The sequence below is a fragment of the Odontesthes bonariensis genome, chromosome 22 (genome assembly GCF_027942865.1).
Source record: "Odontesthes bonariensis isolate fOdoBon6 chromosome 22, fOdoBon6.hap1, whole genome shotgun sequence".
Taxonomy (NCBI): Eukaryota; Metazoa; Chordata; class Actinopteri; order Atheriniformes; family Atherinopsidae; genus Odontesthes; species Odontesthes bonariensis.
Genome location: NC_134527.1, coordinates 15,003,813 through 15,017,873, shown reverse-complemented (window position 1 = coordinate 15,017,873; position 14,061 = coordinate 15,003,813). Strand labels below are relative to the sequence as shown.

Here is a 14,061-nt window from a genome sequence, read left to right as displayed (position 1 = left end):
CAGCTTACATGGATTGTAATGCCTCTCTTGAATATTGTTTAAATGTATGTTCTGTGAATTCACCTGACGTTCACGATTCATAAAATGGGGGCATTTCAAAATGTGATTGCCTGACAAATAGCCCATTTAGACAAAAAATAAAAAATAAAGTATTTGAATATTCCAAATATCGTAGTACAGAAGAGTGTTATTTCCTCTCCTGTAAATTACAGTGATCTGGTTTTGGACTGCGTCCCTGGATCACAGAGGTGACACACTGATGCCTCTGCTGATCTGCTGCTGCTGTCAATACAACATCACACTTCAAGAGAGCAAATACAGTAGGATAAAACACTAACTGCCGTTGACTGACTGCAACTTAAGCTCCTTCTGTCTATTGCAATATTGTTTTTTCAGCAAAGAAAAAACGTGTTCGAGGGGTAAAAAAATTCAGTTGCTGAATAAACAAATGACTAATTCTTCATTCTGCCATGAATTTGGCATATTAGCTGTTCTCTGTTACATTTAGAATCCAAACATATGAAGATCTATGCAGTGAAAATTGCAGCATATAATGAGCTGCTCTAATGAATTATTAATAATCACACAAATATTTGATGATGTGTTGACTCTTGAACGACCTCGGAAGTCTACCTCAGGAAAGGGTGACTAATACTCTTTTGTTCTGCGGTCTCTAAAGTCTCCACCCGCAAGTCTTGGAGAGAGCAGCAGGATCAAAACTACTTGTTCCTAGTCTGTGTACACAATTCAAAGATTCACCACTTTATGAGCAATATGCTCTTAATATGGATGTAACTGGTGTGCACTACGCTGACAGGATATTAAAAAGAACATTAATGGTAATATATTTGCACGCTATAATTCAACCCGCAAATGGAATCAAGTTAAATTATGATACAAGCAAGCCTCCACTGAGGACACTCGGGTCGTTTCCAGTATTTTCCAGGGAAATGTGTTTTCATGTTTGTGTGTGTCTGCAAACTCAAGGTTTGTTTAGATGCCAATCAAGGCACATATTTTTTTTGAAGATTCATTTATGTTTGGACCCAGTAAATTTGAATTTGATTGCTCTTAGCCAAACAAAGCAAATGACTTTCATAAATGAATGCTTTGCTGGGAAATTGTTTATCTTATAGTCCATTCTTTCCCAAGGACTTTGTGACCATTTTAAGAAAGGAAAACAATATAATCAGTTCCTTATGACAAAGGAAATAGAAACAGTCATAACTTTGACACAATTTATTGACATTGGTTTAGCACTTGATTTTGAGGGTGAATGTCCTTGAATTCCCTTTTTTCTTGCAATCTGTTAACATGTCACTGAAGCATTTCTGCCTTTTCCAGTTGTTACAGCAAAAGTGTTTGTGAACAGTTTGTCCAACATTCAAACTTCTGTGATTTTGGGCTTTGATCTCAAATTACTCTTAAAGGAAGTATCTATCACTCCATATGTTCATCAGTTGCTCTGATAACCTCAAATAATAGGGTTCAAATTATTGGGAGATTGTGGGAGTCTGACCGTCTAAATTAAAGGGATAGTTCGCCTCTTTTGACATGAAGCTGTATGACATCCCATATTAGCAATATCATTTATGAACATTGACTTACCCCCCGCTGCGTCCTGTGAGCCGAGTTCCAGCTGAGTTTTGGGGTCCAGAAGCTAGTCCGGCTAGTTTGCTGGGGCTTGAAAAATAAAGCGTTTTACTTCTCAAAAAAATATGCGTTCAACACATGCCCAGTAATATTGTTGTAATGTTTTAAATACTTGAACGCAGTTTTTCTAGAGAAGATAATTGCTTTGTATATGGGAGTATCGTCCATTGACTCTTTTGGGCTTTCACATGCGTGAGCATACCAACAACCGGTAAGTGACATGCTGTTTATAAAGTTCTTTTGTAACGTCCCCATGCCAGTAATGTGAGAACCATGCATATGGTTTTGATGGTAAGGCTTGTGACTTTATTGTCGGATGGTTTATAAAGTGGTGTGACGTTTCTGCAGTGTGCAAGTTGTTGTTTTACGTGGAAGGTTTATTATTTGCCCCTTGGCCACCACGTATTTGGCTAGCATGACAGGCTGCGCAAACAGCGCAATCGCCGCACAGGGAGCGCCGATTTGCACCAGTCTGTGTCCTACTGTCAGTATTTGACAACCTCTAGCAATGGGATTGCGCTTTAAATGCCCCGGAGTTCCCCTTTAAAGATGTAACTTCAGGTTTGCTCTTAATTTTTTTATTTTTTTTATTTTTTTTGTTGTTGTCGATGAGCTAAAGGAACTTTGAGGAAACGTTTCATAGAGGATGTTGAAAGGAGCACGCTGTGACTTGTGTTGTACTTGAATTTTCAGTTGCTGTGGCTTTTGGTTGGAGCTTTGAGCTCTTTGGAGAACATTTGTTACTGATGCGCTTGTGTTCAGTGCAGGTAGATAATATAATTCAGTTGTAAAAAAAGCCCTTGGTGGTTTAATGTGCTGCACACAAGTTGTTGGGGTTTATTAAGAGAGCTAAAACTCTATTCATTGTTCTTTATTACCTTCACCCTTTTTAAATGAATTGTTTAACAATATATCAACGTATATTTATCTGTAACATTTAAGCTAACATTTGCTTTACCTGACACTGACAATCATTCATATGACCGATAGCTTGCTGTTTCGTCTTAGATATTGTAGTAAAACATATTTAGCTTTCCATAAAACTTTTTCATTTCAAAAGTTATTTTGTATGGCGGGGGCTAAGATAAGATTTTATTCACATAGAGAAAAGAACATAGGTGGCTGTTATTTAGAAATGAAACAAATAGACAAACAAAAACAATCTGGTCCATGAACCATTTCTTCCCCTGCTCTGGGTTCTGTTTGGAGTGTGCATCCAGTTCACTGCAGATCATCCGTAGCACAGAAATTGGAGGACCTTTGGCTTCAGCTGCAGCCAAAGACAAGTTAGAGCCCGCTGAAGTTTAGTCTGTCAGAGGGACGAGAGGCTCACTGAGAGGCAGCTGAGTGACATTGAGAATCCCGATAACAGCGGCCTGTGCAACCTGGAAGTAAGGAAATATGAGACAAGACAGGACGGAGCCAGCTGGATAGCAGCAGCTGAACTCTCAAAATGAAATACTTGTACACCACTTTTGATACTAAGCAGGATTTCATGGTGACCTTCATGAACTGTTGCATTAAGGAATCGCTCAGGAGGACAGTGAGCAGGCAGCAGCAAAAACAGGTAGAAGAAGGCTGTTTTTTTTCTACATAAACTGATACTCAACCAGCCCCCTGGCCTCAATTTTCACTCTGAATATTTACATACACAGTGAAGTACAGCTATGATTATAGCTCGACTAGGCCATTTAACAGGACTACTGTCTCTGTCCCCGTACAGAAAAATGGATGGGGAATCAATATATTGACCGTAGTATATCTGAATCCTGTAGAATAGGTGGCAATCTGCCTTTTTCAGCTTGTTAGCATATGGGCTTTATCTGTTTGGCCTATTATACAACAGTCCAAAACAACTGACGGTCAGTACCGTGTCAAGTGGTGGACCGGACAGCTTTACAGCTGTGTACAATCCATAAGTGCTGTATGTTTCACGTGTTTTTAACAAACTATCCCTTGTGGTTGTTCTCTGGTTTCCATTCTCTTCTCATTCCTTTTCTGTGTATCGATTTCTTCGCTTACTTCCAGGTCAAAAGCCAGAATGGGAACTGTGGAGGATGTGCAAAGTGCCAGGGCCAGTTTGGGTCCATTTGAATGTAGTAATTCAAACTCAGGTTTTGTTAATCCGACTTTAAGAAAGTTGATCCGGTTTAATTTTAGTGGGACTAAGACCAGGAATGTACTATTTTAATTACAGATATGCGCAATTAGCATGGCTGCTTCTCGCTGCATGGAGAAAAATGTTGGAAAAACTAAGTGGGGACCGTGGAGATAGCTTGTTTTTTTTCCGGAGTCATCTGGTGTGCCCCCTTGTGCAATCTTTTGGTAATAGATGCGGCACACAGGCAAGTATGTGAACAATTACACTCACAACAGTACAAGTTGCGATCGTGCGATCAAAAAACGAGAATATTTGTGGCCTAACATGTTTACATGTATCTATGTCCGATTTCAGTCGGACTAACACAATAATCAACATTTTTTTCTGCCATCAAGTCACATCAGATGGAGAAAAGCGGGTACATTTATCAGAACATTTGAGCTGTTTGAAAGCAAAGTTTATCAGATCAGGAAGAGTTAAAGGAGAAAAGCAGCGGACTGGAGAACACCCCAATATTTCAAAGGCTAGTATAAAAAATGTATTTGAGCAATGTTAAAAAAACTTACAGAAAGCTGCAAATCCTCATTTTGTGGTCTCGTAAATCCTGTTTACGGCCCTGAATTCAGCCATTCTTCATTTCTGCAAATATGTGGTTTGGGTATGATTATCGTGGATTTATTCTACATGATTTGAAGAAAAACAGATTATGACCACCAAGTTCCAAATGATGTAAACTATTTGTTGCTTTAAGGACTAACCCAGATATGGAAGTCTTATGAAACACTGTATGAGCTCAGTAAGTCACGCTGACCTCTATTCTGTCACACCCTCTGTTTTGACAACAGTTACATTATGTAACCAGTGCATGACGGAATATAACCATGTCGTGAAGAAAAAAGTATAAAAATAATCCCTCCACAAATGCGTTCATGACCAAAAGTCATTCAGCAGCAGAGAACAATAAAGGAATCCCAGTGAGTGCGGAGTGTCCGCGCGCTCTGCTCACACGGCGTCTCCATCATCGCATCCAGCCTTTCATCAAAGATACCCAACAGTACTGTAATCCCAGACTTTGGTCACGTGAACAAAACTTGGTCAAATGGAAAGGCGAGTCTCGATAGTACGCTTTCCGACCGCCATTACATTACAATGCGTGGTGGGCTGGACGATCGTGCGCGAAAAGAAATGCTACAGCGCCTCGCGTAAAACAAACACACACACACACACAGAGGCTGACACATTCAGGCTACGCGCACGCCCATCCAGCAGCATAATAACGCGCTCCGAGAGATAAACAATGAGGAAGGAGTCGCCGCGGTTGAGGAAATTATGCACATGTTAGAGGATTTAAATCAGCAATCAAATCATTTCTCGAGGAGCAGGAGGATACGCTTTACAGGGAACAATCTGCAGCCTGCAACATATTCTTCATGTCAGTACCCTAATAGGCGCCAGACGAGGACGGTCACTTTTGCTTGAAGTGTACATTAAGAAAAGAAAAAACCCATCTGATATCTTTGTGCAAGACTGAGGCATGCTGTGGCCGTGAGAGGACGTTTCATAATGATATAAAAACTGAAAGGAAGGAAGGATTTTTTCAAACCTCCGCCGCCTGCTTGTCGTTTTCCTGGCGGTGGAGTGTTAGAGTAGTTTCTCTTGCCTGAACGCTTTGACTCATGATTCGGGGTTATTGCTGGGAACCCGCTCGACTTTGTCCACCCTGTTACGGAGGAGCAAAGGGGGCTTTTTCCTCTTTCAGCGACCCGATCGTCTGCGGCGCGTTTGATTCAAGAGCAACAGAGGGATTAAACATTCCTGCTCGCAGCGCCTGTTTGCGTGAGCCAGACTGGGTTACATTGTGAGAGGAACGGTTGTGGCAAGAAAGAAGGCTATAAATAGCACATGCAATTCTCGAAAACTATCACAAGTGGTGCATCAGCTTGTGGAACAGACGGAATCAGATACCCTGCGTGTAATGGCTCGCGTATAAGTTGATTCATTTGCAGCGCAGCCATTGTGTGTTGTATTTAAAGAAGTTTTGACGGCTAATTTGATATTTTTTCAGCCGTTCCTCGGGTCAGAGGAGGGGAGCCGTGTTCTCATGGATTATGGCGATTTAATGATGAAACTATCAGCGAAAAGACTCGTTTGGAAACAGGCTGATCTCCCTCTGTGCGTGGATTGAAATGGATACATCTGTGCTCTCCGCCGTTGACAGTGATCAGATTTGGAATCGCCTGACCTGGATTGTAACAATGTTGTGATCTCTCCCCCCCCCTCACCCCCTCACCCACCCCCCACCCCCCTTCCACACACGGCACACGTTTTGGATTTACAGCATTTAGCTTATATACGCTCGGGCTTTATGGATGCATTCTGCACTTCTTTCTGAAAACGCCCATTCCTCTACCCTCTACCATCCCGAGTCTATTATCCGGACCTCTTGTGAGGTTCTAAGCCTGTCTGTCTTGGCAGACTCGTAAGGGAGCTTTGGTGTTTGATACCGATGTAGGATTTCGACATGCCCTGCGCAGACGACCCCAAAGGTGGACGATTATGACTGCAACGGCGAATTGGGTGGCTAACGGGGCAAGCCTTGAAGACTGCCACTCCAACATCTTCTCTCTGGTACGGTTTAAATAAATCACGCACATCACAGACACGCGAGGCAATTGCAACTGACAAGTCATAAGAACCGTGGGAGGCACGCTTAAATGTGTGGCTGCTGTACAAAGGTGAACCAATTGCTGGTCTAGCTATTAGGCAATCATTGACACGGGTTGGTGGTGCGAGGAGGACAAAAAACGCACCACTCACCTCTAAACCTGTGAAAATAAGACATGTCAGTGAGTTAATCAAGAATAATTCCACTTTAGTGTTTGATATAAATTAGAACAATCACTATGACGTTTGAATGGTAAACAAAACTAACAGACCAAATATTTTTGGAATGGACTGGCTACTTCTAGCAGTCGATTTTCCTGTCATCATCACCCTCCTCCTTTAAATGATCATTTCACTGGAAACCTGCAGCTGCAGCTCCGTTGCATTGCCAGGCAGCTAACTTGCAAAGAAGTGCCTTTGTCAAACATTTACACAGTCAGAAAAATACAGCTAAGAATAGCTTTGTGTGTGGAGCGGTGAAAAACAGTGCTCACCATGACAAGGAGAGCACTGATGAGGTAACTGACTCACAAACAAGAGAAGAGAGAGAAAAAAAGATGCTTAAGATTTTAACAGGAGATAACAGGCACACAACGGAAGCAGCACTTTAAGTTGATCTGAAAGCAAAAAGAGGAGTTTTGTGTTCTAAATGCAGAGTGTTTTTTTTTTTTTTTTTTGCACAACCTTTGTGTTGTGGGTGGAGGAGACAAAGTAGTGTGTTTTCAAAGTTTTCATCCTGCAATCAGCGAGTTAACTGTCTTACCACAACAGGCAGCCAAGTGGAAAGGCATGCAGTAGGCTGAGTTAAGGCACGGGCTGCTGAGAACCACAACAACATAGGGGTCCTGAGGGCTTTTCAGGTGATTGTGCAGGTTGTGAACCAGCAATAGCCCCTGTTATCTACAGAAATAAATAACAGCCATGAAATACATGTGCGACAAAGTATGGGATTTGATGATTTTAAGTTGACAGAGAGGAGTAATGAACTTTGTTTTTAGTACAAAGCTTGAAGAAAAAAATACTTCCTTTTTTGATAACAGGGTAAATGAGCTAGGATAAGGGGATTTAAAGTAGTATCATTACCTGTGTAAAGGTATTGACACTATGCAGGCATCAGCATACCAGTATCATATGGCTTACATTTTCTCTGTGTGACACGATAGAAAACCGTGATCGTGCCTGTGTCGTTGTCTCATTCAAGGCTATTCCTTTGTAGAAAAAGCTTTCATTCACTCACCGTGGCTTTATTGGCCATCGTGAACATCCCTTTCAAAGTGAGGGTGAAAGAGTCCATCCATCAGCTGGCTTGTTGAGAATATTTATGACTGGCGAGGGCCTCAGTGGTTACTCACTGGCAGGGCTCCTACAGGGAAGTCTACGATAGGACAAAACATAAATGACAATAACGTGTCATGGTCGGAGGAGATGACAGACACATAGGGATAGATATAGTGATGTAAAATGCTTCTTAAAGTTGACAATGGGACAGATATACAAGAGAAGAGATGTAGGTTTGAAGCCCTGTTAAGGAATAATTTCTGGATCATGAGCCTGAGAGATCTGTGAACACACAGTTTTTATCAGGCTTGCAGGCCACTCTCGCCACATGGCTGCTTATCATAAACAACACAGCACATGGCTAATTAACATATAATTACCTTCGAACTTTATCTAAGAAATTCTTGTCCACTGTTTTTTAACCTGCATTTGCACACCTGCTGCTTACACCTTTCTAAAACCTGCTTATACAAATAAATAAACTGTGTATTTCACCATAAAGCTTGTCTTATATACCTGTAGGGTCCCTACAGTTAGCTACAGTGATGAAGCAATCAAAATGGCATAATCCTACTCATGTGTTTGTCTTTGAAATCATGCTCCTAACTGCTGCAAGTCATTGAATTTTTACAGCCTCCCCTCCATGTTACAATCCATTACAATTGATTGCCATTTACTCAGAGGGTGGTTGGGGTAACGTGATTAGTATCCATGTTGATTCGGTCTTGATGTGGTCTCACACCACCACTTTACAGCATGGGGTTCTATGTTCATATTGGAAGGAGCAGTGAAAACTGCAAAGTACTTGCGCGTACATGTTCTTGCAGGAAGGCTGATTTATTATTTCATATTAACCCGCACAGCTACTTCCAACATGATTTCCTGGAAGTTTCTTGCTGGCCGCACACAACCTTTATAGTTCCAGATTTATGGCATATTATTTCATATTTCGTTTAAATGTATCGTAGCAGTTTTGTTTGATGCTGAATTTTTTTCTCATATATGACTCACTCACTCAGTAAACAGTAGAGGAATCAGTTATAGAATATTAAGCCACAGTAAAATTGTTGCTTTGACTAGACGGCCTAGTTAAGCAAAAATATTCGGATGAAATATATACTTTGTCAGTTAGTTCGTTCATGTCATAAAAGCTGTGCTCTTAGATAAAGGTCTTGTGGCTAACTGTTCAGCGCTCTGGTCTGCCAGCCTGTTAAACAGCATTCCAGCATGCATTAACCTTGCCCCCCTACACTGATTTTGCTGGCTGTTACTGCAGCACACTACAGTAAAAAGTCGCTTATTAGAAAGCACAAGTACCTATATTGTAGGACTTTATGGGGGTACAGCAGATTACTGTCAAGCGCTCCGTGAGGCTGGTGTCAAATACTTGGGATTGCGGCAGTCAAACAACCCACTAAACAACTGTCTTGTGTGCTGGTGATCACCCATCTGTGACGGAGAGCAAACTAGCCCCTTGTAAGTGGTAGAAAAGAGCTGAACTGGTGAGTTGAAGTGGCAGTGAAGGAGTGAAAGGGCGGAGGATGAGAGGAGAAACAGAAGGAGGTTTTCAGCCAAGAGTCAGAGGCTGAAGGACTGCAGCAGAATCTGTTTTCATTTTTAGGAAGGTATTATGACTGATGTGCATTTCCTGAGTGCTAGCCTCAGCCTATTTGAGAGAGACACTGAGAGTGAAAGATTGAGATGGCGCAATAGAGAAAATTAAAGAGACAGAGTGTAATGAGAAAGACGGAGAGAGAACAGGCATCTTTCTGTGGACTGGGCAGGTTTCTTTAACTCTGAGTTCCAGCTTGAATATGAAAGGCAAGGAGGAGACAGTTAAAGGCCTCAAAACACAGGAAGCCTCTGTGTGCGTGTGTGTGTGTGTCTATGTGTGTGTGTGTGTGCACGTCTGTGTATTTGTATTGTGCACTTTGTAAATGATGCAAACTCAGGGGACAAACTTCAAACACCCATCATATTATACACACACAGATGCATTCACAAACACAAGCACCTCTGTTAAAGAGAGGAAAACACCCCAATGCCCAAACAAAGATATGTCTCACAAACACAACACACACCGTATCCTACACACATGTACACATTTTATTGCCTCGCTTGGGCTGTGAATATTTCCTGCATCCCCACGATGCAGGCATGTGAACATTGGTAGAATGCAGAGACCTTAATTAAGGAACTTCTGTCCCCTCTACAGAGGCGCGTGGAGTGTAACAGTGGTAATTAAGTGTCCTCAAGTAGAGGTCTAATGTGATCAACTAATAGGTGCTCATTAGCCCACACTGTATTCCAAAAGATATCTTGCTTGTATAACGATGATTCTGTGGAAATAAAGTGCTGAAAGATGAGGCTGAGGGAGAGGATAGCAGCGGTGTCATGATTTATGGTAGGTGAGTGGCCATGGCTTGTAAGAAGGGGCAGGTAATCAGGAGTGGTGCCTTTTTAATTCAGCCTGTTTGCATTTCCTCGTTATTAATGGTGGTGGGTAGTGCAAGGATGCTTAGGGATGAGAAAGAGGCAGTGGTTTAACAGAGTGTGTTCTGTGGTCTGCTGAGCCAATGAATCATTTGGAGTTAATGCAGAGCTGGGAAAACAGAACTCTTCTTATGTTTGTCTTGATACAGTATTGGACAGTTGAAACAATAGCAGTTAAATTGATTTGATATTTCTCACCTTTTGATGTAAACTATGAACATGTTCAAACGATCCTGTTTGACTTTTAAATAGCCATGTCCCGGATTAACGTCAGAATATACAATTTTGATAAAATTGCCTTTCGTGCCGAATAAAAACAAATATTGGAGGATATACATCAAATAAGTATGTTGGGGAATTGTCATTTCTTTGTGTTTTAAAAGCAAACTAGATATTCTACAAAAATAGCTGCAGTGTATATGAGGTCATTTAAAAACACTGCATCATCTTAACATTGTTTACCATTTCTCACCATAAATGTTGAATCGATATCTGAATCAATAATTTTTATGTACGGTTGCTACAGCATTTAATAGCCACATCGCATGAGGTGTTGTATTTTGGCCCTCATGATAATAATGGTTAAGTTTAGTACAAATGAAGTTGTACTGAATTGAATTTCTCATAGTTGAACTGAAACAAGATCTTTGCTGGGCACGAGTGACATACAAGCACGAAGCAAAAATAAATAAGGAACACAGGGAAATTATGGTCCCTAAAAGGAACTTTTTCAGACTGGGGAAAGAAGCCAATTTGTTCATCTCATATGAGTGCAGGCAGAGCCTCCCACGAGATCTGATCTCATTTATTTTGCACTTGCGCTCGGGGTGTGAGCCACCCGAGACCAAGACACAGTGCGTCCGTCCCACGGTGAGAGGGAGAGGAAGGGTGGACCCATTCTCTCCCTGGTCGCTTACTGACAGTTCGCTATTCAAAATAGGTGAATCCCTGCAGCCCTCTCCTTTTCTAATTTGACAGGACTGTGAGAAGCAGTTACAATTTCATGAGAGCAGGAGCAACAATCAGTTGAAGAAACAGGGGGGCTTCCTCTCGTGTGTTTGGTGCATTTAGAGCAACTGCATAGCATTTAAGATCAAGAGGGGATGGCTCGCACTCAAGAAAATCTTCTAAGTTAATAACTATAATACATTTTCCCTGCAGATGCACGCTTATAAAACCACCCCAATCATCCCTGTATTTTCTCAGAACACAACATACACAGAAAAGAAATACTGCAATTTCCATTTTCTTTTCAGAATTGTGAATCACTCCTTCTTTTTCTACTAAATGTATGAAGGTCTGATTTAAAAAAAAAAAGCCCTTTAAAGTCATATCAACAATATCAGCTGATTTATCAGAGTTTAATTGATATCTTTGTTTGAGACGGCTGTTTTTGCATAAAGAATAGTTTATTTCATTACAGTAATGTGTATAAATGCACTCTTGTTTTGATCTGTTCATTGGATTAAAAGATTATCACCAGTCCCTCTTGAAATCAGGATGACTATCTGATGATATGACAAGTAAACAGCACTATGAACGCAGGCATTCAGCATCAGATGCTGGTACTTCTGTTCTTTACATCTTTTTTCCTTTTTCTTTTTGATTTTATAGCTTCTTTGGTCAATATTAAGGGTGATATTGAAGCCATGCCAGCATCAAGGAGACAATCAGTGCAGGTTTCCCAGGCAGCGTCTCCATCTTCTGCTGCATGCCCCATGAAGCATATCCATCTGGTTGATTCTCACTAAACAGTCCATCCCCTTTGCCCAACCTGTGCTTTTGGCTCTGCTTGCTTGCAGTTCAGACAGATAGTGCTGGCTTAACCTTGAGTCTATATGTGAAGTGCCTCCTACTAATCTGTCCATGTCACTGCTGTGGGAATTCCATGTCATCCCAATAGGACACATCGGGGCAGTGGCCCACCTGAACGCTCTGCATGTCGGAAACACAGGCATACAGGCTTGCTGCCATGAAATGACACGCGAGTGAGCATTGCTGTGGGTTAAAGGAAAAAGGGTGTAGTGTTTGCTGGAAACAGGAAGAGCAGGATCTTCTCACTTCTGTTTTTACCACATCTCTTTTCTAGTAAATTCTCCTGAGCATAGTCATGGATCTTATCTGAGCAGCAGGCTTGTCAGAGACCTGACACAGAGGTGAAGAACAGTTCAAAGACAGACAGGGAGGGAGGAGGAGGGAGGAGGAGGAGGGAACCACCGCTGGTCCCGGAGCTGGAAATGGGACAGGATGGGCTGGAGTATTTTGGGGCACGGTGGCTTGAGTGTGAAAAATGTAAAGCCCGCAGTGCCAGCTGTGTTCTATTCTTAGCGCCCGCTGATGTTCTAGCATGTGAATGGGGTGACAGAAGGCTGAGCGGGAAAGGAAGATTGGCAGGAATGGGCGGGAGCTGGTGCCATCGAGTGCCTGTGATAGCTGGAAAGTTAGCTAGTTAGCTGGCATTCAGACTTTCATAAAGGCATTTTAACTTACGTCAATTGACAATACAATGACTATAGTATCTTATTTTTGGAGTATAACCCAAGTCAAGGTGGAGGTAACTGTTTTTAAACTTATATGTGATTTTCACATACATATTTAATGCACATAGTCTATCGTTAAAGAATAAAATAACAACATTTTTAATTCAATAAATTTTAAATCGTACTGCTTAATTTTTTTTGTAAATTAGCACGATATTAATTTTTTTATGATACCCAATAAGCCAATAATGTTAAATGAGCTCATTTTTAAATGATTACTCATGGCAATACAGACATAAGATCATCAAGCCTCTTCTACATATGAGATATTATTTCTACCCTTGTGATGTCCTTTGGAAAAAACAAACTTTCCATTTAAAACATTCTTACGTGTTTATCTTTCTGCAACATTGAAAAGCAAAACTGTAGACTTCATCCTACTTATACAATGATGGATGATCCTCTCTTAGTGACAATCCTGAAGCTACAACCACGCCAAATCTGACCTTATCTGTATGGCTGATGCCGATTTGTCATTACTGGCACATCCCTGATTCAGATGACGTACCGATAATAAATTTAGTCCCTGTATTAAATATATTTTGGGACTTTCCGCCCCTCTTGTGTTCAATCGTTTTGTCTCATTCACCAACATTCTACTTTCCCCAGATTACCACCACTTTGGATATGTGTTGCTACACTGCCTCTGGATTGAGTTCAAATCCTGAAGGCTGTTGCCAGATTTATAGATAAATTAAAAAAAACAGATAGAAATTGTTTGTGTGGAGCTACGGGTTTCCGTGCCATCACACGGGAGCAGCTCTGGGTTTCGTCTTGAGAAGATCTGTTTGCAGTCTCTTCACCTGACTGCAGGCATATTGACAAAGAGAATTTCTTTAAAGGGATATATTGCTCTGCATGTAACTGGGAAAATATTTTCTGCAAGCCAGACAGCTTTGCGAATATCATGGTTGGCTGGGATTCAACAGCAGTTAGAGCACACTTAGGTTAAAAGGTGTCTCTTAGCGCTGCAGAACAAAGGGGGGAGCAAAAAACATTAGTGTTGTCTGCCGCGCTGTTGAAAATTCTAATTATGATGTGTTCATGTTCCATTGAGAGATTATCTGCGACCAATCAGACGGGTACTTGATGAGAACAAACACATTATGCGCAGACTGTTGATTCACAGCCGTTTGTGGTGCATTGATTCTCCCTGCTCTGCCAAATGGCGCTTTCTCTCATCTTGAATTAGACAGACGCTCCTGATTTTTCAGATGCTAATGAAAATTTGTACAGCTCAATTTCAGACCTGGCTTGCTTCATAGAATAAATGGACATTGTGGTACAATGGCGAGGCACAGAGGGTTTGATAGAGTATTTACCAGATGGGAC

The 14,061-nt window shown here is 41.3% G+C and overlaps 1 protein-coding gene across 5 annotated transcripts in view; it reads left to right on the top strand.

The window, feature by feature from the left end:
• Positions 1 to 4,960: 4,960 nt before the first annotated feature.
• Positions 4,961 to 14,061, top strand: part of LOC142372383 (mediator of RNA polymerase II transcription subunit 13-like) — an 84,885-nt gene continuing 75,784 nt past the window's right edge. For 4 of the 5 annotated variants that reach the window (XM_075455266.1, XM_075455265.1, XM_075455263.1 and 1 more), the window contains exon 1: positions 4,962 to 6,382. In XM_075455266.1, the coding sequence (XP_075311381.1) occupies positions 6,311 to 6,382 (72 nt within the window). In that variant the 5' untranslated portion in view covers positions 4,962 to 6,310. Of the gene's footprint in view, positions 6,383 to 14,061 lie in introns of all 5 variants that reach the window. The other variant, XM_075455264.1, reaches the window with a different exon arrangement.